This window comes from Dendronephthya gigantea, unplaced genomic scaffold, assembly GCF_004324835.1.
Source record: "Dendronephthya gigantea isolate DGI-Jeju-01 unplaced genomic scaffold, DenGig_1.0 000150F, whole genome shotgun sequence".
Taxonomy (NCBI): Eukaryota; Metazoa; Cnidaria; class Anthozoa; order Malacalcyonacea; family Nephtheidae; genus Dendronephthya; species Dendronephthya gigantea.
The window spans coordinates 112,740-139,065 of NW_021163160.1; the positions used below are offsets into that span (position 1 = coordinate 112,740).

The 26,326-nt window shown below is 36.4% G+C and overlaps 3 protein-coding genes across 3 annotated transcripts; all 3 read right to left on the minus strand.

Moving 5' to 3' along the window:
* Positions 1–101: 101 nt before the first annotated feature.
* Positions 102–8,917, minus strand: LOC114537096 (putative L-amino-acid oxidase YobN). The gene is made up of 7 exons (XM_028558226.1): positions 8,329–8,917; positions 4,856–5,268; positions 4,557–4,718; positions 3,537–3,641; positions 2,274–2,833; positions 1,485–1,975; positions 102–497 (listed from the first exon to the last, which is right to left on the minus strand). Exons 2-7 carry the CDS (start codon positions 5,262–5,264, stop codon positions 332–334), a joined length of 1,893 nt encoding a protein of 630 aa, XP_028414027.1. The 5' UTR covers positions 5,265–5,268; positions 8,329–8,917; the 3' UTR covers positions 102–331.
* A 5,331-nt stretch (positions 8,918–14,248) lies between these two features.
* On the minus strand, positions 14,249–18,526 carry LOC114537116 (L-amino-acid oxidase-like). Its single transcript, XM_028558253.1, has 6 exons — positions 18,262–18,526; positions 17,766–17,927; positions 17,247–17,324; positions 16,023–16,570; positions 14,711–15,207; positions 14,249–14,405 (listed from the first exon to the last, which is right to left on the minus strand). The coding sequence occupies exons 1-6, from the start codon at positions 18,524–18,526 to the stop codon at positions 14,249–14,251; spliced, it is 1,707 nt and encodes a 568-aa protein (XP_028414054.1).
* Positions 18,527–23,346: 4,820 nt separating this feature from the next.
* On the minus strand, positions 23,347–25,395 carry LOC114537117 (putative L-amino-acid oxidase YobN). Its single transcript, XM_028558254.1, has 3 exons — positions 24,979–25,395; positions 23,844–24,340; positions 23,347–23,503 (listed from the first exon to the last, which is right to left on the minus strand). The coding sequence occupies exons 1-3, from the start codon at positions 25,336–25,338 to the stop codon at positions 23,347–23,349; spliced, it is 1,014 nt and encodes a 337-aa protein (XP_028414055.1). The 5' UTR covers positions 25,339–25,395.
* Positions 25,396–26,326: the final 931 nt, after the last annotated feature.

Genomic DNA, 26,326 nt, shown 5'->3' on the forward strand with positions numbered 1-26,326 from the left:
GATGGCGTCTCTAAATATGCACCGTTCAATTCATCAGCAAAGAGTTGTTTCAATCAAAAAGTCCATAATGTACCTGTTTACATGCAGGATGGGCCAAAGCACCCTAGACAACGGTGACGTCTTTGATTTGTATTTTTTTAAAGGTTTATATTGATAGAAAAGACCAAGAAATGGTATCTTTTTTAAAAAAATTGCTTATAATTCAATCAATAACAACTAATCAATTTAACGTGAGGAATTTAACTTTTGAATGAATTCATGACCCATGCTAATTAACTAAGAAAGTAACTATGATGTATATTTAACCGTAAATCTAAAATCATAAATGCATTCAGTTAATCTTTCCCTCTTTTTCCAACTTCACTCTCTTCATGTGACGTGCATAAATTTGATATGGCGATTTAAAGCCACTTTCCAAAGCTCCTTGAATCCAGCCAGCCGTAAATGATATGTTTTCACCAGCAAAATGCACATTTCCCATCGGCTCCCACAAATACCTGTAATTCAGCGAAAAAAAATCTTTATAGGACCCTGGGTCGTACCTGAGAAACCATAAAGAATAATTTTACATAAAAATCTACCAATATCCTGGATCCGCCACTAATAACACACACTCAATAGGGGAAACATAGTAAGGAATACCCACCGAAAACACAAATACAGGCAAAAGATATTACTTTGAGGGCGAAAAAATATGATGTCCCATATTTAGCATCAAATGTGGTATAACAACTGCCTAAGATAGACAAAACACTTCTCGAAGTTTTCTCTATTTTAGGCAGTTTTTATGGCCACATTTGATGCTAAGTTTTTGAAGACGCTGCCACGCTGCTTCCTGGTTATATTTCCCATATTATTTTAAAATCAAGCAACTAATTTCAAACATTTTCGAAGTAGCCTCTTCGGCCACGATCAACATGTATACTTTGTTGCGCCAGGGAGAGGTCCCTTTTTCCCATTATAATGGTCCCCACACTCGAAATTCCTTAAAAGAGGCCATGAACGAAAATCCAACGCCACGAACGACTTTGAAGTCGTTTTATACGGCTTAAACTTGAGTCCTAAGCATGAGGTTCGAAGTATTATATGGGATCAAATTCCCTAATTCATTAACTTTATTTTCGATGCGAAAAGTTTGTCCAGCGTATTATCAGATCATGCAGTGAAATTAGATCATATGATCAAAAAGGGAAAGTCGTGCAAAATTGGGGAATAATTAAGTGCTCGGGTCTGTGGTCTCTTTTGGTGTCATGACTGACATCTCATTTGCATCCATGCTGACAGGTAAACTAGCTTCGTTGTTTTCGGCAAAAAGACGCTGTGAAAGAAAGTTGAAGGCGAAGAGACACACGAGTCTCGGACTTAATTGCCCCGGTTGTCAGGAATAATAGTAAATAATATGACACCTGAGTTACGTAAGAGGATATATTTTTTGGTCGAACGTTTATATGTCAGTTCAAAAATTCATCTTTCCAATTACATACCTGATATTGTTGTATTGTGTGGTCTTCAAGAGTCCATAGGCACCTTGATAAGAGGGTTGGTTGTACCAAGCATGGACAATGCATTTTTCAACTGCCCCTTCTATTTCAGGGTGGATTTCTGAAATTTGCTCAATGGCTTCCTTCTTCGCTTGCTCTTTGGTCAAGGAACCAAAAAGCAGTGCTTCATTTTTCCAGGTGTAAATCAGAATTATTCCTTGCTTGGTGGACGCGAGATAGTCAGGATCGGGCTTTACGTAATGTATTTGACCGATAGGTAGGTTGGTCTTAGAAAAGCCACCTTTGATGCCATACTTCTCCTCTTCCCAGAATCTGGTCTTGGTTTGCAGGATAATCTTTGTGGAAGGTCCTGTAAACATGTCTTCAATTGCTTGAAGATTCTTTCTAAGAGCTTTCTTGACCTCTTCGTCAGGTCGAATTGGCGCAAAAGTGATTTGTCGCAGTATGTTCACTTGAGGGGTGACAATTACGGTCTGAATACAAACAATTTAAATTACACACAGAATTTAGAACTGTAAATTAATACATCAACATACACCGAGTCTTTCTTTAATTAGGCTAACTGATATTATTTTCCTCCCTAATTTAATGCGTATTGCGATAAAAATTTTGAATAATTATTATGACTTTTGTGATTTAACGCACGTGCGTGAGAAATGCCAGAATTGATTACACAGATTTCAACAAATTCTTGTAAATTAACCTCACATTTTTATCTAGTGAACGTCTCTTTTATTCTCTTTTATGATAATTGTAATTTAGAAGACTCACCCGTGCTTTGTATGTAGTCTCTGGTTCATTTTCAGTGGCGTAGCAGGTTACCATTACGCAATCCTTGCTAGGGTCAGAGGGCGAGGAATAATACGAAATCTTGCAAACTTGTTGGTTATTTTTCAAATCATCAGAACTGAGCGGTTTCGGTCGGTTTGGACTGAAGAATGCTTCAGGTATACTGTGCATACCACCAACCAAGGTGTGCATATCAGCTGACCACCAGTGTCCCAGTTGATCGCGAAGATACTGAACGAACGATTGATCTAGTTGCTGTGTGTAAGAAAACACTGAGTAGCCACGAACTGCATCGTCGGACCAAGGCAAAAGGTTTTCAAGCATGTCAATGTCTAATGAATCCAGATTATCACACCCATCGCATTCCAATTTTGCACGAATAACATTAGCATTGCTCTCCAGAAAGCTCTCCAACGTAAACTGGCTCCAAATGTTGATCCAGCGATCCCAAACTGCGATTTCTTCTTTATTTGTGGTTGTTTTATTCAACCAGGCAATCAATTGGTCGGTGACAACGCTGGTTGTTCTGTCGTAATAATCACCTAAACATTGTTACAAAAAGAAAAAACGAATTAAACGACGATAATTTAAAATGTTCTGAAGCATTAGTACTGTAGTGCATAGTGCCATATTTTATAGGGCGAAGCAAGTTTATGACAGGAGTTCTGAAAAAGATTTCCCCACAAAAGTATAGTTACATAAAGCTGTTTATTCTAATATTATATTGTATAAATTTCCAGGTGACCATTGATTTTCCTGCATTTTGATTGGTCAAGATTTGCTATCTCCGAAACGATACTGGTCGATGACTATAGCTTTTTGTTGTTGTTTTTCAAATAAGATATTTGAAGTAATTATAAATTTTTATGAAATTATGTTGATTATTATTTGTAAGCACCTCGACATTTAGGAGTGATGCTTGAAAATGTTCCCAAAATTGGACGAGCCGCTATTTTTTTTTAATATTTGCATAAAAAAACCGTACAACTTTCGTAGCGCTTTTCGGCGAACTTTTCGGGCGTAATTTTCAATACAAACACGATAGTTTAAAATACAGTCCCAACAGACTTTTATCCATTTTTTACTTTTCCTACTCAGTATTTTTAGTTACCCCAGGGCCGTTTAACTTGGATACAAAAAACGTTCCGCTATTTTGTTAATCTTAGCAAAATCAGTAATGAAATGAAATATCATCCGAAGAATCAGCATACAGTAATTTTAGTAAGCTAATACGACAAAGAATACCAATATTTTTAATAACGACGTCCTTTTCTCCTTTCTTCTTGCATCCCGTCTTAATTCCTTTCCTCCAGTTTGGCCAAACAGTGTCGAAATGGTTTTTTTCCCAGGCTAATAAAAAGGATTAAAAGAATAATGTTTAGTTTCATGCGCAGGGCCGCCCAGAGAGTTTCGGGGGCCCGAGGCTGAATTCTCGTTAGGGCACCATAATCTACAACAAAAAAGCGCCATTATAAGTCGATGTAAATGTTAATGCGATAATGCATGGCCTAAGATTTCAGAGGTTAAGAATGGTAAATTTTTGGGGTTAGAGCACTGTTAGGTGAGTTTGCCATCCTCCCCCCAAAAAATTTGAAATTTTAGAGTGCAGCAAATGTGATTTCCTGTGTTTTTCGCGGTGAGATATCTGCAATACGAATATATGTTGCATTACCTGCAGGGGTCGATTGTATAAAAGTAATTAACTACACGTTGCATAGTTAAATCCTAATTAACTCAGAAATACACGACTCTCATTGGCGAATTTTGGGCTTAACTACAGTTAGAAGTTAACCAGTTTTTTATACCACTCCCTTTGAACCATAAATAACCCAACGTATTCTGAAACAGGACAATATACTTCCAAAAATATAGTTTAATTTCATTCTTGTAGCATTTTGGAGGTCCTTTCAAACCCTGGACCCGGGAAAAATTGTCCCCTTTGTCCCCCCTATCTTTGAGCGGCCTTGTTCATGCGCATGCGCTACGGAAAGCCCAGAGACAATGCCACAAATTCATCACCTAATGAGACAGACATCGTAATATTCAACCTCGTTCCCTGAGCCTTTTACCTTGATTCTGGGAACGAGATTGAGTGATAGTGACGCCGTGAAGAAACCACTATCACTTTAACATGACAATAGGATCGAAACACATCAAAGTCATTATCATGCAGTTGGATTATTTTGATAATGAAAATTAAGCTATGAAAATGTAGAACGGTGAAATTTATCAAAATTGAAATTGATTCAATCTAGCATCACATACTTGCTGTTTTTTCCTTCAATCCGTAAATATTGGAAATGCCATTTTCATCAAAGTTTGGAAACTTTTTTATGCTAAGTTTAAATTCAGTGATATATCCATCCGTTAAAAAATGAGCTCTATTGTTTGGTTCATCCACACCACCAGGTAATCTCATCGCTCCAGCTAAGAAAAGAAAAAATTTAAGGCTTGGGTAGCCATATCAATGATTTGTTAAACTTAACTTCCTAATAAATTCAAAATCATTTTGTGAAGTATTTTTAATCAATTATGAATTTGAAGTCGTGTCTTTTTAAATCTACCTTCGCCAAATAAACCAGGTGCAAGGCCTGCATCTTTTCCATAAGTGAAAACTCTTCCACCATAACGATCAGTCTGCTCCAGGATTTTCACTTTTAGCCCAGCTCTCTTCAACTCATACGCTGCAGCAAGACCAGCCATACCAGCTCCAACAATAATCACGTCATATTCAACATCCTTTGGTGGAACATATTCCTGGGATGCGCTTATTGTCGGAGGAGATGGGCCAGGTGGACAGTCGCCGTACTCCAAATAGGCCGCATTCAATCCTTCTTTCTGGATCTTCAGCATAAAATCTTTTAAATAATCACTCTGTTGAATGACCTTGGTGCCTTGTTCTTTCATTCTTTCCTTAAATGTTTTCACTCCCTTTAAAAGGTGAGTATTGCTTAAAAGAAAAGATGTTGCCATTGTCCTAGAAAAGATGTAATAGGAAAAAGACACTAAGATATGGGATATTGGCATGAAATGTGGTATAACAACTGCCTAAAATAGACAAAAAGACTTCTCGACGTTTCGACCTGAGGGCCTTAATCAGAAGAGCTGTAACGGTGGCGGAAAAATAGACGGATGAAATTTTAAACTGCCAAATAGTCTACCAAATTTCACCTATAGGTACCAATTTTATTCGTTTACACAACGTTTAATTTCAGTTTTCGTACGGATAATATTGCGAATGATGTGATTTGAACTACTTAAATATATAGATGGTCCAAATTTCATCCCTACCAAACCTAAAAATAAAGGAAATAGTGCGTACTGTGAATGGGGTGCAATATATAGCCCACAGCTCATTATCGATATAGTTTGACTTGTGTAAAAAGCAAAAAGAAAACCTTGAAGCGTATAGGAAGAATATATAATTTAAGCAGTTTAGACTATTTCAATACATATGGAGCTACCACATGTATACAGGCTTGATGAATGTCTCGAAATGAAAAAGAAAACATGGACCATCTAGTCCAGTTGACATATTGTACTATACCAAGAGGAACTAGAATCAATCGGTAATGGAATCGTCAAAAATCGTGACGCATTTTCAAAACTGTATATTATCCGATTTCATATTCGACGTGAAATAGCCTGATTTCTAAGTTGTGAAATAGCCTGATTTCTGGGTTGACGACGATTTAGCTTTGTGTAGGCTAATTATATATAAACCTAAATTACATTTTGCATAGTCAGTTCAATGCTAACTCGAACATACATAATTACAATTGGTCAATTTTGACTCAATAATTACAATTTTGCTATATCTACATTTAATACAGCATGTTTTTACAACCAGAACAATAGACCGACTCACGGCAACAAATTGCCAGTTCAAATGTTTATTGATACTTTTGAGAGACGTAGCTATATTTGGCAATGAATTTGCAATAATATTGTCATAAAAACTGCCTGCATGCATTGTACCCACATTGTGTTCTGACAAGAAATCCCGTCTGTGAGTATTTTAATTGAATACGAGGCAGAATCCGCCCAATGTATAAACATTCAAATCGTTTAAAGTTTCTGACGTCAAGTGGGAAGAGAAAAATTCAATTTCCTCCCTGACAATGCAGCCCATTCCTAAACGTGCGTTGTTGCCGATACGATGATGCAACAGTGACGTAAACGGATGTCTTATTTCAGATGAGTGATGTCAAGGCCGTCGCAAGGACATGACCAAGCTGAAATTATAATTCGTGTCGATCGATAATCGTCCATCGACCGAAGGTAACGAGCTGAAGTCTTTAGGTTAAAGTCAACGAAGATGTCGAGAACTGAGCCGAGCGAATCCGGTACCGTGAGAATCAGCCTAATATACGACACTAGCTGTGACTGCCTAGACCTACATGCCCGGATTTTTGTAATGTGAATTAATGATCGAAGCCGTTCTAATGATTGCTAGCAAGCGGATTTTCTGCCAAAAACAATACACATACACACACGTGTCTTTGAGCAGAGCGATTTGCCAAGTGAGAAGATTGAGCTTGTGCTTGGTGCTTATGCGACCCTCTGAAATGCTATTGGTTGTTTCATCGCGCCAAATGGAAAAGGAGTTTAATTGAATGTTCGCGTGCGGTGCCATATTGGATCTACAAATGTACTGGACTGCCGGTTTGACGCTAGTCTGAAATGCCACCCGCAAACATGTTTTTTTGTCAAAACCGAAGACACACCTTGACTTGAACGTTTCCTCATTAACTTTATTCTATTATTGATATATGCTAAAATAGCTTTAACGCATTTTGTTTTGACCTTTTAGCCTGGCCACTGCCATGTTCTGGTGCCCTGCGCAATAGATATGAACTGTAGACTATAACGAAGCTTAAGGCGGATTTCCATTCAGTGCATGCAAAATGTCGCGCGATCGATTTTTGCGATCCCTTTTTTTTTAAATGTGTTCAGTGAAGCACGTCTACGGTCTAATGCCTGTTTCCGTAGAGCAGCCGGATAATATATCATTATATCAGTATAGCTATATAAGCCCAGTAATACCATGAACCATCAATAGAAGAATATATTGCGAGATTCATCGGGAGGCAAAAATAAACGCATTCCTGATTTCTGGACATTTTCAGTCGTATTTATAAAGTGCAGAGGTAACCAGCTATTAGCATTGTTTATCCTCAATTTTCAATATTGAAATGGAAGTAAACAAGGTAGGGATATACTGTATCAATATCTCGTAAACATTCAATCTTTTCGGACACCCTGTTGAGTCACAACGAAAACCTGTTAAGTTGTCAGTTTAGCTCCTCCCATTTACGCAGTTGTATAATACTTCCGATCAAATATTTGTATAAACAACATGGCATCAAATGTGGTATAACAAGTGCCTAAAATAGACAAAACACTTTTTCAAAGGCAGTTGTTATATCACATTTGATGCTAAGTTGTTTGAAGACGCTGCCACGCTGCTCCCTGGTTATATCGGAATTTGTACAGACAATATAAACTTTGCTTTGCTTTGTGCGATTAATATTTGTCGAGTAAAATTTGATGCTTCAAGGACTGCATACACTTACCAAAGCCCTTCAGGCATTAAATAATATACGACAAATGTGAAACAACACTGCAAAGCTTAGCAGCCGGGAGTGGTAGATCTTCCCAGCGAAGTGTACGAGTATTCACGAACTTGTATTTGCTTTCCTCTTATATGGCACGAAAACACTTCACTTCAAAGTTTAGTTTTTTCATAGCTTTGTTTAAAATAATCTGATTAATGCACTTATGACTTATAAATGTAATCTTCGGATAACCAATATAATAATGTAATAAAACTCTATTGAAAGGGTTCTTTTTTTAAGGAGCGAGCTATGAGCAGACCCGAAGTTATCGTTTCGCAATAAGTTACTGATTCAGAAATTTTACAAGAAATGTTGGCCAACTGTATGACAGAGATTCGTAAAAAGCCTACACATGTAATCCCCCCGTGTATGTACAACATTGATCAAAGATGTATGCTACAGGATTTATCAGCACATACCTGAAAATTATCTTCGGTCAAATCACACTGTGGTCAAATATAGCTTCACCAGTTGGCAGTAGCCTTGTCTGCCCTACTTCGAGATTGAAATTGAAATGAATTGAACACTGATAATCTGATGTACATATATGTATAAGGATACCAGGAAATAACGTCGTATGCTTGAACGATTTCTTTGCTAATGAGATTTCGTCAACATTAATTAATGGTATGGATATCCGGGCTCTGCATGCGACTCCTCGGGGCTCGGGACATGGGAAGTATCGTGCGAAGCTCCTCCTACTCACGTAATTCGTCTAATTTATTCGCGGTCTTCCAATTTATCTTCACTTTGATCTCGAAGGAGAGTTACTGGTACAAAGCTACAAGTAGCCTATAAGGCTTATTATATGGGGTCTTTTCAGCCCGGCTACAAGGCTGAAAATTCAGCCCGTTATTGCTATTGTGATATATAGTTATTGGGTTACAGAATATATGTAAATATACAGGTGTTATGTTACCGACAATATATATAGAAGGAATTGAACGTTACTAGAACTTGGTTAGCGTTCAGACTACATGGCCATTGTAGTATTAATAATCTTAGTATACAAATAAATGAACGTATACGGATAAAATAGCTATGAAATGCCAATAAAATATACCTCGCGGTTATATGACAATATTTCAGTCCGGGCTGAGTTTCAGACAGCCCGCGATTTCAGCTACCCAAGCTGAAATTTCAGCCAGGGTTGAAACTTAATAACTTAGGGCGCTTTCCTTTATACGAAAAAAACGGCCAGATCGGTCCTGTTGTATTTCGGTACAGTCAGATTATTGGTATTTAAGAGTGTTTCAAGAACTCTGCATTCGAGTTTATCGTTATTTACATCTGACTAGCGCGGGAAATATAGTTTTATTGCTCTACAATTTCAATTTAACATATGACCTGTCTGACCATTTTGGCTGCTTAATGGAAAGCGCACTTATATTAGTGTGGTTGTCATGTAATCGTAATACATGGTGTATTTTCAGCCCAGGCTGAGTTTCAGGCAAACCGGGGCCTATAAGCATGGCAAGTTTCAGCCCGGGCTGTGCCATGACACGTAAAAATTATTTTAAGACCAGGGGCCGGTTGTATAAAACTATTCAACTACACGCTGCATAGTTAAATCCTAGTTAACTTAGAAATACACAACTATGATTCTCCAATTCTGCCCCTAACTACAGGTAAAAGTTAACTATAGCCTTTTATACAACTGGCCCTAGGGCGACTTTCAGCAAGGGCTGAGTTTGTGAAGGAGGTTGTTAGACCTATTTCGATTCTTCGAGCGCGTTAAAATCCCGAATGACAATAACCTGACTTTGAAGGGATTATGATTGCACATAAAATGAAATAAACAAACGAAAAAGCATTGTCAAGGCGAATTTTTCTGTCCGGGTTAGCCCCTAAAAGAGTTAATGTGCAATACGCGTTGGTACTCGTATAAAAAATACTTAACTTAAATATATTACATGCAGTCCTTACGGCTTTATTGTGTTAAGTTATATGCACATACATAGTTAATAGGAAATATCAACTGGTATGAGCAAATATAATTTTTGGCCATTCACAAATATCAATTCCTTCCAAGCTTGACATCAATCATTTTGTCCAATCTGTCGTTCTTAGGTAAACTGTGGGTTTAGGTAAACATGTAAAGTTTACATATCTTAAAAGCCCAAGCAAAGCTAAATTTGAGCTTAACTAAATTAAATTTTAACTTAAAACAAAGGTGCTTTAGGCGGCTGCCAGCTCTTATGTCAATCAATTGTGTTTTAAATTACGCACCCTCCATTAAACGGCCACATATCAAAGTCCCGAAATTTTTTTAATACAAATAAATATTAACTATCCCTCTATTAAACGGCCACCCCTTAAGCGGCCGCGGCCACCAAAGAGTAGTCCCAAATGATGTTTTATATCAATTTTTACTTCTATTACGCGGCCAGCCTGCAGAATTGAGTCTAGGTAATTGTCGAGAGTCGAGAGCTAAAAGTCGAGCCAATTTGCTTTATTTGTAATATGATGCTTAAAACGTAGCTATACATGTTATAACACATGCCACATTACACCTCAAAAGCATTGTTTGGCTGCATAGAAATGCGAAATATCATTTCCTGCTGTTATTTCGCATCAAATCCCGCCTTTTTAAGCTTTTCCTTTAGCTAATTGATCGAAAATTCATCTCCTGTAAAATGGAATATACAACCTCCACATCTATTTACTCTCTGAAATTCTTCATTACCTACTGCCTGATAAGTCTGACCTATATGAATAACATCTTGAACAATTAATTACAGGTGAGGTGACCTATATGAATAACATCTTGAACAATATAATTACAGGTGAGGTGACCTATATAAATAACATCTTGAACAATCTTAATCCACGAAAGGCAGTTGGACGCGATAACATTTCTCAGCGCTTATTACGTATATCGGCTCCTGTGATATCACAGCCACTAACTAATTTGATAAATCACTTTATTACCAAACGATTATGGCCTATACAAGGTGAATAAAAAAACCCGGACACCTTTGAAATTCAAATTAGTCTTATAGCGGCTGTAATGTGACAGAAGTTGCTTAAAATATTTCATAGGTATACGAAGCATATCATATTAATTAACCTAAAACATAAAGTTTGTCTCCATTGGGACTTAAAATGCATTCTAAGCTCTCTAAATACAAAAGAACAGTTTTATCAAATCGTTTTTGTTGATTGTCATGGGAATTGTCATATTCCAGCCATAAGTTCCCAGCTAATTTGAATTTCAAATGTGTCAGTTTTTTTTACTCACCCTGTACAGGGGGCATGTTGTAAAACCTGGACTGGACTGGACTTGTAAAACCTGGACTGGACTCATTTGTAAAACCTGGACTGGACTCATTTGTAAAACCTGGACTGGACTCGTTTGTAAAACCTGGACTGGACTCATTTGTAAAACCCTCATTTGTAAAACCTGGACTGGACTCATTTGTAAAACCTGGACTGGACTCGTTTGTAAAACCTGGACTGGACTCATTTGTAAAACCTGGACTGGACTCATTTGTAAAACCTGGACTGGACTCATTTGTAAAACCTGGACTTCATCCTAGGCCCCCCATTCTTAAGGATTTACTTCCGTACACGCCTAAAAACGCTCAGGTTGATGCAAGTTGATATAAACAGGATGGAGCAATGTTGTGCTGCCCACATTGTTCAGAGTTGTTATCAACATTGAACAATATTGTTGAAACTGAATCGGGTGTAACAATATTGTTCAATATTGATAACAACTCTGAACAATGTGGGCAGCACAACATTGCTCCATCCTGTTTATATCAACTTGCATCAACCTGAGCGTTTTTACGCGTGTATTCAAGAAAATCCTTAATGTTGCTGGTTTTGTATGTATAAACTAGATATAAAGGTGGATATAGAAATATAGTAACACAATGATTTGAAAAAATAGCTGATGCAATAGAAAATTGAATTTAATAGGACAACACACAGTAAACTGTGTCACACAGTTTTTCTATACAATTATATGTTCTATGGCTATGCTGCTATAATATCAACAATTTTTATATTTGTATTTTATAATATTTTATACTTTATAATGATACTTCTGCAAGTCAATAATTAATGTTTTTTTTATATTCACCCAGTATTAATTTATATCTCTTCTATAATTTTACCATTAAAAAGACATCTAAAAGTCAATTCAACTAGTATTGGCTCTTTTAGAGTCCATTTATGCTAGCGTATGAGTGTGATATAGAGTAATTTTTACAGTGCATGATTATATTGATAATTTCTCTCCACCACAAAAATTGTAAAATGCATGTGATACAAAGTAAAATAGGCTTTATTAGAAATACACAGGGTGTAATTGTGCATATATAGGGCTAAATAGAGATAATTGAATAAGGTAGAATATCACAAAAACAAAAATAAACTAAACTACAACTGATTCTGTCAATTTTTAATTATGAGCGATATATAATAAGGTGACAGAACATATGTTTTGTTACATATCTGAAAAGCCAACTAAAACATTCCTTAACTAAAACATTTATCATCTTAAAACATCCCGTCCCGGCTAGACTGGAACATATAAACAGGCCCTTAGTTGGCTTTTCAGATATGTACCATATGTTCTGTCACCTTAATACGGAAATAGTAAAGTTCGAAAATGTAAAGTAAAAGTTCGAAAATGCAAAACCAAAAATAATAAATCGTTGTCGCATCTGGGCTTCCGTACTTTAATATCTGGCTCACAAAAATTGACAGAACCAGTTGTAGTTTAGTTTGTTTTTAATTTTTTATGGATAGTTAAGGAATGTTTTAGTTGGCTTCTCAGGTATGTAACATATGTTCTGTCACCTTATTATATATGGCTCATAATTAAAAATTGACAGAATCAGTTGTAGACTTGTAGTTTAGTTTATTTTTGTTTTTGTGATATCCTATATACCTTATTCAATTATCTCTATTTAGCCCTATATATGCACAATTACACCCTGTGTATTTCTAATAAAGCCTATTTTACTTTGTATCACATGCATTTTACAATTTTTGTGGTGGAGAGAAATTATCAATATAATCATGCACTGTAAAAATTACTCTATATCACACTCATACACTAGCATAAATGGACTCTAAAAGAGCCAATACTAGTTGAATTGACTTTTAGATGTCTTTTTAATGGTAAAATTATAGAAGAGATATAAATTAATACTGCGTGCATATAGAAAAAACATTAATTATTGACTTGCAGAAGTATCATTATAAAGTATAAAATATTATAAAATACAAATATAAAAATTGTTGATATCATAGCAGTATAGCCATAGAATATATAATTGTATAGAAAAACTATGTGACACAGTTTACTGTGTGTTGTCCTATTAAATTTAATTTTCTATTGCATCAGCTATTTTTTCAAATCATTGTGTTACTATATTTCTATATCCACCTTTATATCTAGCTTACATAAAAAACCAGCAATATTAAGGATTTTCTTGAATACGGAAGTAAATCCTTAAGAATGGGGGGTCCTAGGATGAAGTCCAGGTTTTACAAATGAGTCCAGTCCAGGTTTTACAAACGAGTCCAGTCCAGGTTTTACAAATGAGTCCAGTCCAGGTTTTACAAATGAGTCCAGTCCAGGTTTTACAAACGAGTCCAGTCCAGGTTTTACAAATGAGTCCAGTCCACGTTTTACAAATGAGTCCAGTCCAGGTTTTACAAGTCCAGTCCAGGTTTTACAAGTCCAGTCCAGGTTTTACAAGTCCAGTCCAGTCCAGGTTTTACAACATGCCTGTACAGGGTGTATCAAAAAAACGTTTCCCAGAGTTATCAAAACATGCACACAGAGTAAATTAAAATTAGGTCGATTACGAATGGCTCAGCTAACAACAGAGCAAAGAGTATTTCTTGTTTTAAAGTACGCCCAAACTCAAATCGAAACTCGTGATCGAACTCATAAGTTTAATTCACTTTGTTTGCTTGTTTTGATAACCCTGGGAAACGTATTTTCAAATCCCAGAAGCATAATTAGTTGCACAGTCATTGAAATTCTAATGTATAATCTCGTGCATACAAATTATGGTATTTGCAGTTTTTTTTATACACCCTGTAGTTTGGCGGAGCAGCAATTATGTTAAACCAGTGAGACGCAATCATGCATTGCGACATATGTCAATGCCCGTACAGACCAGTACAATTCGGCAACGCGGCGCTAATGTTTGAATTACGTGACGGACAACTTTGAATCCGGATCCAATATTCTACTTCATGTAACTGTTAAACAACTATCACCATTTATTAGCCCAGATAGTTATCAACCATTATTATGATATTTTCTATGCAGTTTTTCTACAATGTCATTTATTTTTAGGCAAATCCGTGCAATTAATCTTTCCCTTCGCACTCAACTCTCTTCATGTGACGTGCGTAAACTTGATAAGCGGATTTAAAGCCACTTTCCACAGCTCCTTGAATCCAGCCAGCGGTAAATGATATGTTATCGCCAGCAAAATGCACATTACCCATTGGTTCCCACAAATATCTGGAAGTTATAAGGAAAAGAGTTATGTTGGAGGAGCCACATTGTTTCAGTTTGCTTTTGGTCCATGGTAGCACACTGCCTTACAAAAACAGTATGTTACGTTGGAGTTAATAAACTGACTTTATTGACGAGAATTCATCCTGATATGAATCAGTACATAATCCATAAAAAATACATAATCCTAAAATATATTGAATTCAATCGTCAATTCATTGGTCGGCCTATCACAGTATTCAAAATAATTCTTACCAGTTAAAACGAGCATGGTATTAGGCCTATGTAATATTTTCACGACTACAACGCACCTGATATTGTTGAATTGAATGGTCTTCAAGATGCCATAAGCACCTTGATAAGAGGGTTGGTTGTACCAAGCATGGACAATGCATTTTTCAACTGCTCCTTCTTCTTTGATATCAGGGTGAATTTCTCCAACTTGTTCAATTACCTCCTTCTCTGCCTGCTCTTGGGTCAGGGAACCAAAAAGCAATGCTTCATTTTTCCAGGTGTAACTCATAATTATTCCTTGCTTGGTGGACGCGAGATACTCAGGATCGGGCTTCACGTAATGTATTTGACCGATGGGTAGGTTGGTCTTAGAAAAGCCACCATGGATGTCGTACTTCTCCTCTTCCCAGAATCTGGTCTTGGTTTGCAGGAAAATCTTTGTGGCTGGTCCAGTAAACATGTCTTCAATGGCTTGAAGATTCTTTCTGAGGGCCTCCCTGTCTTCCTGGGTTGGTAGGATTGGCTCAAAAGTAATTTGCCGCAATATATTGACTTGAGTGGTGAGGATTACAGCCTACATCAAATAATAGATCATGATAAAACTGATGTTTTACATGTATTTCCTTTAAACTACGAAAGGCGGGGTGTGAAGTTTCCTTCTAAAGATTTACTGATGAATATGAAGCATATTGATAATTTTTCAATATTTCAGGGAGAAGTTCGAATTGTGATATGAAACTTTTGTTGAAGAATAAGTTAACAAGTGGTTAAAACTACATGAAATAAAAGCCTTAAAGGCGATGCACCTCCTACAGAATTCACATCGTATATGTAAATGTATTACTTGGTAGGTTAATCATATTCTATAAAATATTTGTGCATTATGTATAATGTGTCATATGTGTCACATAAGATTCCAAGATAACAAGTTTCACAGTGGGTACCAAGGACGTAGAGACCGGCTGGGCACAGAAGACACCAAAAAGTATAAACCACAGTGCATGGTGTCCTTCCAGCCTTGGCAATCAAACCGTCCTTATACATAACTGCCCTTTTTATTAACTAACAGTGTCCCCCTCTTATCTCTGGGTGCTTTCTACGCCCCCGTGAGGTGCAGTCCGTAATGTAAACAAACGCTTTGTTTACATTACGAATCCGTTTATTTACAAAAATATCAAAAACGTTCGGAGTATTTGACACACATCTAGTTCGCTATGCATCTGGATGGATATGAGAGAGAAAGTTTGTGTTCAGTGATATAAGAAACATAAGAAATTTGAGAAATTTTCACACAAGTTTGACTATCCGTAGTTATGGGCAGAAGCGATTCGCAAAAGCGGTTGTGAACTGCCTTCAATCGGATAATCTTAACCTAAAAATCGAACTTACCCGTGCTGTGTATTGACGTTCTGGTTCTGGAGAGTTTGCATAGCAGGCTACAATGACATAATCGTCGTTTGGCTGAGAGGATGATGAATGATAACGAATTTTGTAAACTTGTTTCTTCATATCGATATCGTCAGAAACCAACGGATCTTTCTTACACGTGAAGAAAGCTTTTGGTAAACTGTGCATGCCACCCACTAGGGTGCGCATATCAGGTGAGGACCAGTTTCCCAGCTGACCGCGAAGATATCCATCCAATGCTCGGTCCAGCTGTTGTGTATAACTAAATACAGAGTATCCACGAACTGCATCGTTTGACCAGGGCAAAAGTTTGCCAAGCATCTTGATATTTAAGCAATCTTGATCATCCTTCGTTAATTTTGCACGAATAACATCAACATTGCTCTCTAGAAAGCTTTCCAATGTAAACTGGCTCCAAATGTTGATCCAGCGTTCCCACACTTTAATTTCTTCTTCTATAGTGGTCGTATTTTTCAACCAAGCAATCAATTGATCTGTGACAACCTTGGTTGTTTTTGAATAATAATCACCTAAATATATTTCAGAACCAGGAAAATCATAATTTAATGACTGGGATTGTGGATGATTAATGCTGTTTGTACCCAACCAAATTTCTTGAAAAAGGTCACGTGCACACCCCTGATACGCCAAAAAAATTAATTTTAATAGATATGCAAATTGATTACAAACACTAGTGGTTGTACTGATTTTTTGAACAACTGAGCTGAAATATTTCGATGTTAATAGTTACATTTTCAATGGAAGTACATAACTATTTATCTACCGTTTTAACCTAGCGCCTCTCGAACAACTGGCCGCAGCATATAATAAGCAAAAAGGTATATTAAAATTAATTAATACGTTTCGTCACAGCGACGTCATCAGACTAAATACAGTTATTAGTTAAGCTCTTCTATCTTCTGTATAACTGGTACATTTAAATTTGAAATGAATAGTAATATTATGATAACAATAATTTTAAAGTAATTGTATACTTTGTTTACTATAATAATATTATAATAGATAGAATAGCTTAACTGTATTTTGTCTGTCACTTGTAGTGCGACGAAACGTTACTCAATAAGTTTTAATATGCCTTTTTGCGTGTAATTTCCTGGGCTTCCTAATGTTTTTCTCTGAAAGAAATATCCCACTGAAATAAATATTTTTCACTGAAACAAATATAGGAAGTAACATGTACAATACCTATATCCTTTACGTCGACACCACTAATCCCTTTCTTCCAATCTGGCCAAACGGTTGCAAAATGGTTCTCTTCCCAAACTAAGGAAGAAATTGAACAACATCAATTGTATAATTTTATCGTTCATTAACCTATGAATCCTACTGTTTGATGGACTAACCCTTATAGGATGGGGAAAGATCGTTAGGTTAGTACGTCATGTTAGCAGAGCGTGGAAGCAATAATTTTCAGAAGGAACTAATAATGCTGAACGTGCATAATATTATACAAATATTAGCATTAAATTTAACCAGTATTTTTGTTAATGCGCTTCTAAACCACTGTTAGCTTTAAAATTTTAGAAAATATTACTTCTGCCGGTCAGGAAAATATTTATGCAAAAAGACATTCAACTTTGTAATCATGCGATTAAAAATTAATATAAAGATTTGCTTTAACCCAGGGTTAAATGAAGAAATAAGACATTTAAAATTAAGGAAATCTACATGGCGTCTATATCTAAAATTTATAATAGCACATACGGTTTGTTTGCTCCTTCAGTCCGTAAATTAAGGAAAGGCCTTTTTCATCGTAATTTGGGAACTCTTTCATCTCTAAATTAAATTTCGTTATGTATCCATCTGTCATAAAATGCGTTTTAGCTTTTGATGAGCCAACGTCTTTGGGAAATCTCATCGCTCCGCCTAAAAATTCAAACGGAGACATATCAATAATTAGGTAGCCACGCGCATTTCAACAACGGTGACTTACTGCCAAATTCAAACGAATCCCAGAAGTATGGATAATAATTGCTATTATTATAGGTGTGAAAAGTTTGTGATACAATCAATTCCCGCACTGACTTCATGGAGAAGGAGGGAAAATATTCTGTGTACAAAAATTTATGGCCGAAAATACTAAGAGTATAGAAACAATTCAACTTAAAATTAATGTTTGTTGGTAATTATCGCAATATATTTATATTCACTTTTAGCCCCACCCTCTTCAACTCATACGCTGCAGAAAGACCAGACATACCAGCGCCAACAATAATCACGTCATATTCAATTACGGGGGGATGGCTCGTTGCCATTCTTGTTGTTGGAGGGGCAGGGCCAGGTACAATATCGCCGTACTCCAAATAGGCCTCGTGCAAGTTATCATGCAGGATTTTCAGCATGAACGTTTTTAAATAGTTACTCTGCTGAATGACTGGAGGGTCTTCTTGACCTTTCATTCTTTCCTTGAATGGTTTCACGCCTTTCAAAAGGTGAATATTTGCAGAGAGAAAGTTTGATGCCATGGTACTAGAAAAAATGAAGAAAAGAATCAATAGATATCACCGAATGTTATAAAGAAAATCGAAGATGATGGAAGAACGTTATAAAGGGGGTGGGGGGATGGCTGGGGAATAATTATATAGTCACATTCAACATTATTATATACTTTCTTTTAGAATTGAATGTTTTCTAGATCATTGTTTTTTTGAATCGGCAGAACCCAAATATTTATATTTACGTTTGTAAAACATGTATTTTCTACAACAGTGGCAATAATACAGCGGATTCCATTTGACTGCAAAACAAGAAGAGTTGTGCCGTCTAATAAAATTATATGCCGTTTGAAATGACACATATGCACTATTGTTTCCAAGGAATAGACGGAGCGTTCCATTTCTGCTCTGACATAGATGCAGTGTTGTTGAAAGAAAGTGTTTTAAAAAAGTGCTTGTGTTAAAAGAAAGTGCTTTCCCATGACTGTAGAATCGCCCTTTCGTATGACTATCCACATTCTAAAATACCGCAAGTGTTTCGAATATGTTTACATGCAAGAATGCGCGCCAAAACCGTGTGACATTTAAAAATTCAAACGTCATAATTTTTCTAAACGACACAATATTCGCTACGAACGCTTTTTTAGTTTACAGTCTACCGGAATCCGCTATAAGGCATTCAAATTAATTTTGAAAAAATCTTGATTTTAATAGGGGATACTTTTTTATAAACTCTGTAGAGTCATCCCAAATGCGACTGCTTCAGATATTGAGAGGTTTAAACCGCTTCAAGTAGGGCAGCACCGTTTTATTGATCTAGTCAATCTTGTCTGAAAATCATGCAGTGTTGAATTAGGCGTCGTTAACCAATTAAAAATTATTAATCATATTGTTGATTACAAAATGGAGGAGGAAAGGACACCGCAAATGCCCTCTAGTAGGCAAATTTGAGTTGTCTGAAGGCCGGTCGCAAAGCTTCGAATTGTTTGCGATATAGAGTTATAAAACGAGCTTGATTGTTATTGATGATACAAGCTACTTCATGAAGAAGACTCCACGCGAAGAAAGTGCCGGATTTAGCTGTAAGGATCTACCTATGTCATATGATCCACGAGTTTTGTGATTTGCTTTTTGTTCGTATAGCTAAGTCCAGAACGGTACTTCGGTTCCGTGTATATAAGTCTTAATTCTGGGTTTAAATTTCAAATTCAAAATACCTTAATAACAACGCTATTGGTTATTCACTTGTAAAGAATATTTTGACATAAAAATCCACCAATTTTAACATGATTGCAAATTAGATAGCAATTCAAGCAGTTGCTGCATGCATGTAGCTATTTCCAACAGCAAATGTGAAGGAGGAATTGCGTTTTATGACTGAAGTGCATGCGTAAGTTTGTATGATATGAACGTGAGTTTGTGACGTGGTTCCTTCTTATCGTACGCAATATAGAATAATTATGTATCCGAATATTAATCTCATCTCATGAATAATGACCATCTCATGGTTTTAAACCCATGATTTCCATCATGGGTTTAAAAGAATTTGATTTTGCTATTATAAGGCACGATTTCACTTAAAAGCTTGATATATCTCTCTATAGTCTAAATGTGTTTACTTCATATTGTGTTAACCTCATTGTTACATATATTTAACCATGGAGTATCCCTTATAATTACTCCGGCGTCAGCGACGGAGTTGAAAATTCGCCTCGGTTTTTTTTTATTTTTTTTTTTATTCTTCGTCGTCGCAAGTCTGAAATGGCGCGAAATATACTACTATTAATATGAGTATTTGAAATGTGTATGTGATTGGATTTATCTATGTCCCAGTCTTGTGACTCTTGTCCCTCTCTCCCAAGAGTTGAGGTGTACAGCTTTGGCTAATTTTCCGATGCGCGATTCCATTTCGCTCGCATGATACGGCAATAAACCGTTCTTTTCATGCTTTTCGATTAAGTTTAGATTGATTGGGGTAAGAATATATTTAATACATGAAGATTCTGGTCCTATTTTAATAATATCGCTGCTATTTCGCCGTTTAGCAAGATGATGTGGTCGTGTATGGGCGCTTTGACACGTCGTAGTTTGCACAGGATTGAAGACTTAATATAACTATATAAGCGCGAATTGCAAAGGCAAAGTGTAAGACAAAGCGAATGTATCATGCCGTTTATTTACATTTTTGAACAATTGAACTTCTATACTTTTTAAAGTACGACGTGCTTCTTAATTTCGCGATCGAACATTTAGGTTCGCAAGGCATCAAAATGCGAATACGAACTGTACTGTTTTTGTTCAGAAGCTCTATATTGAAGACTGGCACGTGCGCCGGAGTTAACGCCAGAACAGGCGTCTTGTTACGTAGCTAATAACACAATTAAATTATCCACCGCAGAGGTATTTGGCTTGGTCTACACAACGAGTTATAGCTATATAAGCACACCAAACTTATATATATTATAATTATTGGCTTGCAATTAGTTCATTCTAACTGTAATTCTAACTGTATATATGCAGGTGATTTAGAAATTTTACAACAAATGCTTGTAATTCACATATGCTATGGAAGACATTCATGCAAAAAAATAACATGTTCACAATTTATCGAGCAGAAATTAAATGCATACCTGAAAATTTCCTGCGGTTCAATGTATGTTCACCAGTTACCTTGTCTGCACTCCTTCGAGATTGAAGTTGAAAAATAAATGAGTCTGATATATATGTAGCTATGAACAAAGATTCATTATATAGCTATGTATATGACGATGTATGACGATAGCAGAATGGAACGTCGTATGCTCCAATTATTTGGTTATTATTAGAATGTTAAAACTACTGGATGCTGATTGGTCTAGAAGAGTACAGTGCATATAACTACGTGCTGCAGCACAAATAATTATTTTGCCCAAAATAAAACGGCGGAAATTAATTGCATAAAAAATATAAACAGTCCTGAATTAACTAAAACATAAACGAAAATATTTCACTCAAACTACGAACACACTGAATACTGCAAACTGAATTGATAAAAGTCTGGCATGCAGGCGTATAATTTGACAAGAAACGTATGCATGCATGCATTAGAAATTGCGTCCTAAAAGATTTCGACAACTGAGGGCTTTGAAAACGTAACGATTTTATATCATGATTATAATGAACATATAAAATAGTAATGGGATCAGCCATATTGTTCATAATTATATGAAGTTAGGAATTCACAGCACTCGTAATGATTGAATATTTTGCGAACTGATTTTAACCAGAGTTGCACTCGCCATCTCGTGACTATCTATGCTAATTATATTTCATCCACGTCCTGTAGAGACCAAACACTATGGTATGGGAAGCTTAGAGGCCTATTAGCTAGCTCCTCGGCCCTCCTACTCACGTAATGAATAAATTCTTTATCCCTTGTGATATTGGTCTTTCCGTTTACCATAATTTTCAGTGAAGGAAATTTAACAAAAAAAATTTATAAGATTATAAGATTTGCTCATACGCTCTAATTTTGTCGAATCCATTTCACTTGTGATGTACGTCTAATTTTGGCAAAATATTCAAACACCACTCGATCGTAGTATTAAGTCCAGTTGTACTCGCGATGGCATGACTACCTATGCTAATTACATTTCATCCACGTCTTGTTGAGACACGAAACATATGGTATAGGAAGCATACAACCTAATCAGCTCCTCCTACATACGTAATGAATAAATTATGTCTTTCACTCTCAGTTTTTCCGTTTATCATAATTTTTAGGTCATAGTGTCTGTTCACACAACCCAAAACTGTCGAATTCAATTCGCTTCTGATTTATGTTTTATAATTATAGTCTGTTGACTTGCAATGTACGAGGGTAGAAAATTAACTAAAACCAATGCAGTCAGGGGCGCCGGAATATGGATAATAACGGGGGCAGATATTCATATATTCGTGTTCTGCATTATTAACTCCTTTTGAAATCGATTGTTTTTACGATCTGCGAACACGAATATATGAATATCTGTCCCCGTTATTATCGATATTCCGGCGCCCCTGCATGCAGTACAGCTATATAACCTACTGTAAATTTATCGATCGTAATTATCGCTACTCTGGTTTTAATAAATGAACGTAATCACCACACAAAGATTAACTTTCACGAGCCAACGTTTCGACACTCCGGTCTAGTGTCTTCATCAGGGGTGACTATATACATTTGATTTGGGTCAGACAAAACTTATTTATTGACTTTCATCTCATCTATTGTCTGAATTGCATTCGACTTGACCAAAATGCGACGTATTACCCATATGTCTCCGTAAGTTGTGTTTTAAAAATTTTACTTGTTTTTAACGTGCTTAGGCTATACATTGTGTTGAAAATCTTTCAGTGCAAATCCAATTTTTTGTGAATATAAAAAAACAGTAGCAGTTGGAGTTTGTGAAGTTCTTGGAACATTATTAGTGAAAACGTGAATGTAATTGATACTCCAATATCGTCTCCGAGGATTGAACTGATGATTTCACATTGTTTATTAACAAATCCACTACCTCCTAATTAATTGATGCATTGCGGCGCAAGTCAGCGCCCGTAAGGATCAACACCATTCTGCAAGGCGTTGTGATTATTTGAATTTACATGGCGAGTGACTTTAGTCCAGATCCCGGCAAGACTCTGATTCATGTAACTGTTACACAAATCCTTTCCAAAGAAATCTTTATTTTTACCGTTTTACCGTTTTCTTATAGGACATAGTTTGATCAAGAAATCACTATTTATTTAACCCAGATAATTACCAACCATTATTATGATATTTGCTATGCAGTTTTTCGATGATATCGTTTATTTTTAGTAAATCCGTATAGTTAACATCTCCCTCCCAGTTTAACTCTCTTCATGTGACGTGCGTAAACTTGATAAGCGGATTTAAAGCCACTTTCCACAGCTCCTTGAATCCAGCCAGCCGTAAATGATATGATATCGCCAGCAAAATGCACATTACCCATTGGTTCCCACAAATATCTGTATAAGTTATAAGGAAAAGAGTTATGCCGGAGACGCCAAATTCTTTCAGTTTGCTTTTTCTCCATGGCAGCATGCTGTCTCACAAAAACAGACGTATCATGTAGTTTAACACGTTTGAGTTAGACCAGTTCGTATATAAACCGAAGTATTGACTTTATTGGCGAGAATTAATCCTGGGATAAATCAATACGACACATAATTTTAAAATTTATTGAATTGAACCGTCAATTTATTGATCGATCTTTCAGAGTATATAAAATAATTCTTACCATGTGCATGTAAATGTGCAATGTGCATGGAATTAATCCTATGTAATATTTTCACGACTACAACGCACCTGACATTGTTGAATTGAGTAGTCTTCAAGAGTCCATAGGCACCTTGATAAGAGGGTTGGCTGTACCAAGCATGGACAATACATTTTTCAACTGCTCCTTCTTCTTTGATCTCAGGGTGAATTTCTCCAACTTGCTCAATTGCCTCCTTCTTTGCCTGATCTTTAGTCAAAGAACCAAAAAGCAGTGCTTCATTTTTCCAGGTGTAAATCAGAATTATTCCTTGCTTGGTGGAATCCACATAGTGAGGATCGGGCTTTACGTAATGTATTTGTCCAATGGGTAGGTTGGTCTTAGAAAATCCACCATGGATATCGTACTTCTCTTCTTCCCAGAATCTGGTCTTGGTTTGCAGGATAATCTTTGTGGAAGGTGCTGTGAACATGTCTTCAATGGCTTGATGACTCTTTCTGAGGGCCTCCCTGTCTTCCTGGGTTGGTTGAATTGGCTCAAACGTAATTTGCCGCAATATGTTGACTTGAGTGGTGATGATAACAGCCTACATCAAATAATTGATAACGATAAAACATCAACCTGTTTTTCTTTTAAATGTACGAACCACGAAGCGTGAAGTGTCCGGCGCAGTAAAGTTGTCTTCCTGTTCAGTTCGGACCGAAAGAAATTTGGGCAGAATTTTTGAATGTTCAAGCGAAAAACTTCTGATTGAAATACACAATAGCCCTTTTCAGCTTGTAGAAATACACAATACACCTTTCCAGATTTTTAATTTCATGGCCAATTTTTTTTACATCTTTATGAATATAAAGCATGTAATATTTATAGCTACATTTTCAATATTTCAGGGGAATTTCGAACGTGATAACTATCTTTTGTTTAGAATAAGTTAACAAGTCATCAGAGCTAGATGAAAGCCCAAAAAGCGATATTTTCTACCGAATTCCCATCATAAATGTACTGCTTAACATTTCAATCATACATATGGCAATTGACATAATGTGTTGCGATATGTGTTACAAAAGTTAGCAGGGATAAAAAAAATAATAAAAATAGTCTTCCTTTGCTACTTTTGCTGTTCGATGACTGTGAAATCAATGAAAGAAATGAATAGTTAAAATACCTTTAAAATTTATAGCAGAACCAAGTCGTCATGCAGGCTACAAAACTGAATAAACTTACCCGTGCTGTGTAGTGAGATTCCTGTTCTTTGCATAGCAGGAAACATTTGCAAGGATTTGCATAGCAGGAAACAATGACATAATCGTTGTTTGGCTGAGAGGGTGATGAATAATAACAAATTTTGTAAACTTGTTTCTGCTTTTGGATATCGTCAGTAACCAACGGGTGTTCTTTGCACTTGAAGAAAGCTTCTGGCAAACTGTGCATGCCGCCCACTAGGGTGTGCATATCAGCTGACCACCAGTTTCCCAGTTGATCGCGAAGATACTCAACCAATGACTGGTCCAGCTGTTGTGTATACGTAAATACAGAGTATCCACGAACCGCATCGTTGGACCAGGGCAAAAGTTTGCCAAGCATCGTAACATCCAAGGAATCTTGATCCTCCTTTGTTAATTTTGCACAGATAACTTCTTTACTGCTCTCCAGAAAGCTTTCCAATGTAAACTGGCTCCAAATGTTGATCCAACGTTCCCACACTTTGATTTCCTGGTCTATTATTCAACCAGGCAATCAATTGATTTGTGACAACACCGGTTGTTTTTTTGTAATAATCATATATGTTATATATCGAGTGGAATTATACACACTTCAAACTCAAGCAGGAACAGTCGATGGAAAAGTGAGTCAACCATAGGTCCTCCGGCAGGAATCGAACCTACGCTTTTGCGACGCTGATGCAATGCTCTTGCCACTGAGCTACAGGTGTTGATATACAGGGTGTCCCAAAAAAACGCAACCACTTAAATATGCAAGAATATTAATATTGTTCGGGTTTGCACCATAGTTCAGCTAAAATGATTTTTAGCATTGTAAATGAAGGATTAATAGCCATTTCCCATTCCCAGAGGTGCTTATCTACTGCGCTTTAGGGCTGTATTAATGTTCTGCATATTTAAGTGGTTGCTTTTTTTTGGGATACCCTGTATAGCTATACAATACCGATATCGTTAATGGGGATGCCACTAATCCCTTTCCTCCAATCTGGCCAAACAGTTGCAAAATGGTTGCTTTCCCAACCTAAGCAAGAAATTAATTAAGGAACATCAGTTGCAGAATTTGTCGTTGAACAGCTCAAAATAGTTGCCGTTTTGCGAATTGCTAGAATCTCTTTCTTTTGCAGGGCAATGACAAAATTAATCCATTCCATTACATGAGAAATTAAACATATATGATTTGACAATAGTATAATTAATATAGGAAAATCAAGGTCAACGTGCCATCATCCATGACCAAAGATTTTTTCAAATAAGAAAATAAAATCCAGCTCTTAGAAGAAAGAAAGCAGCCAAAAAAGGACGCGCTGTGGGGCATTTTATTTAGGGTTGAATAGTGGGGGAGAATAGTT

What these genes read in the sequence shown, in the direction of transcription:
- LOC114537116 (XM_028558253.1), bottom strand. Translation starts at nt 18,526, where the DNA reads ATGGCATCAAACTTTCTCTCTGCAAATATTCACCTTTTGAAAGGCGTG. An exon ending in ACTGAAGGAGCAAACAAACC is followed by an intron (nt 17,325 to 17,765) that starts GTATGTGCTATT and finishes TTTCTTCCTTAG; the next exon opens with TTTGGGAAGAGAACCATTTT. An exon ending in AACGTCAATACACAGCACGG is followed by an intron (nt 15,208 to 16,022) that starts GTAAGTTCGATT and finishes TATTTGATGTAG; the next exon opens with GCTGTAATCCTCACCACTCA.
- LOC114537096 (XM_028558226.1), bottom strand. Translation starts at nt 5,264, where the DNA reads ATGGCAACATCTTTTCTTTTAAGCAATACTCACCTTTTAAAGGGAGTG. An exon ending in CGTCGTTATTAAAAATATTG is followed by an intron (nt 2,834 to 3,536) that starts GTATTCTTTGTC and finishes AACAATGTTTAG; the next exon opens with GTGATTATTACGACAGAACA. An exon ending in ACACAATACAACAATATCAG is followed by an intron (nt 498 to 1,484) that starts GTATGTAATTGG and finishes GCTGAATTACAG; the next exon opens with GTATTTGTGGGAGCCGATGG.
- LOC114537117 (XM_028558254.1), bottom strand. Translation starts at nt 25,338, where the DNA reads ATGCTTGGCAAACTTTTGCCCTGGTCCAACGATGCGGTTCGTGGATAC. An exon ending in AATCTCACTACACAGCACGG is followed by an intron (nt 24,341 to 24,978) that starts GTAAGTTTATTC and finishes TATTTGATGTAG; the next exon opens with GCTGTTATCATCACCACTCA. An exon ending in ACTCAATTCAACAATGTCAG is followed by an intron (nt 23,504 to 23,843) that starts GTGCGTTGTAGT and finishes TAACTTATACAG; the next exon opens with ATATTTGTGGGAACCAATGG.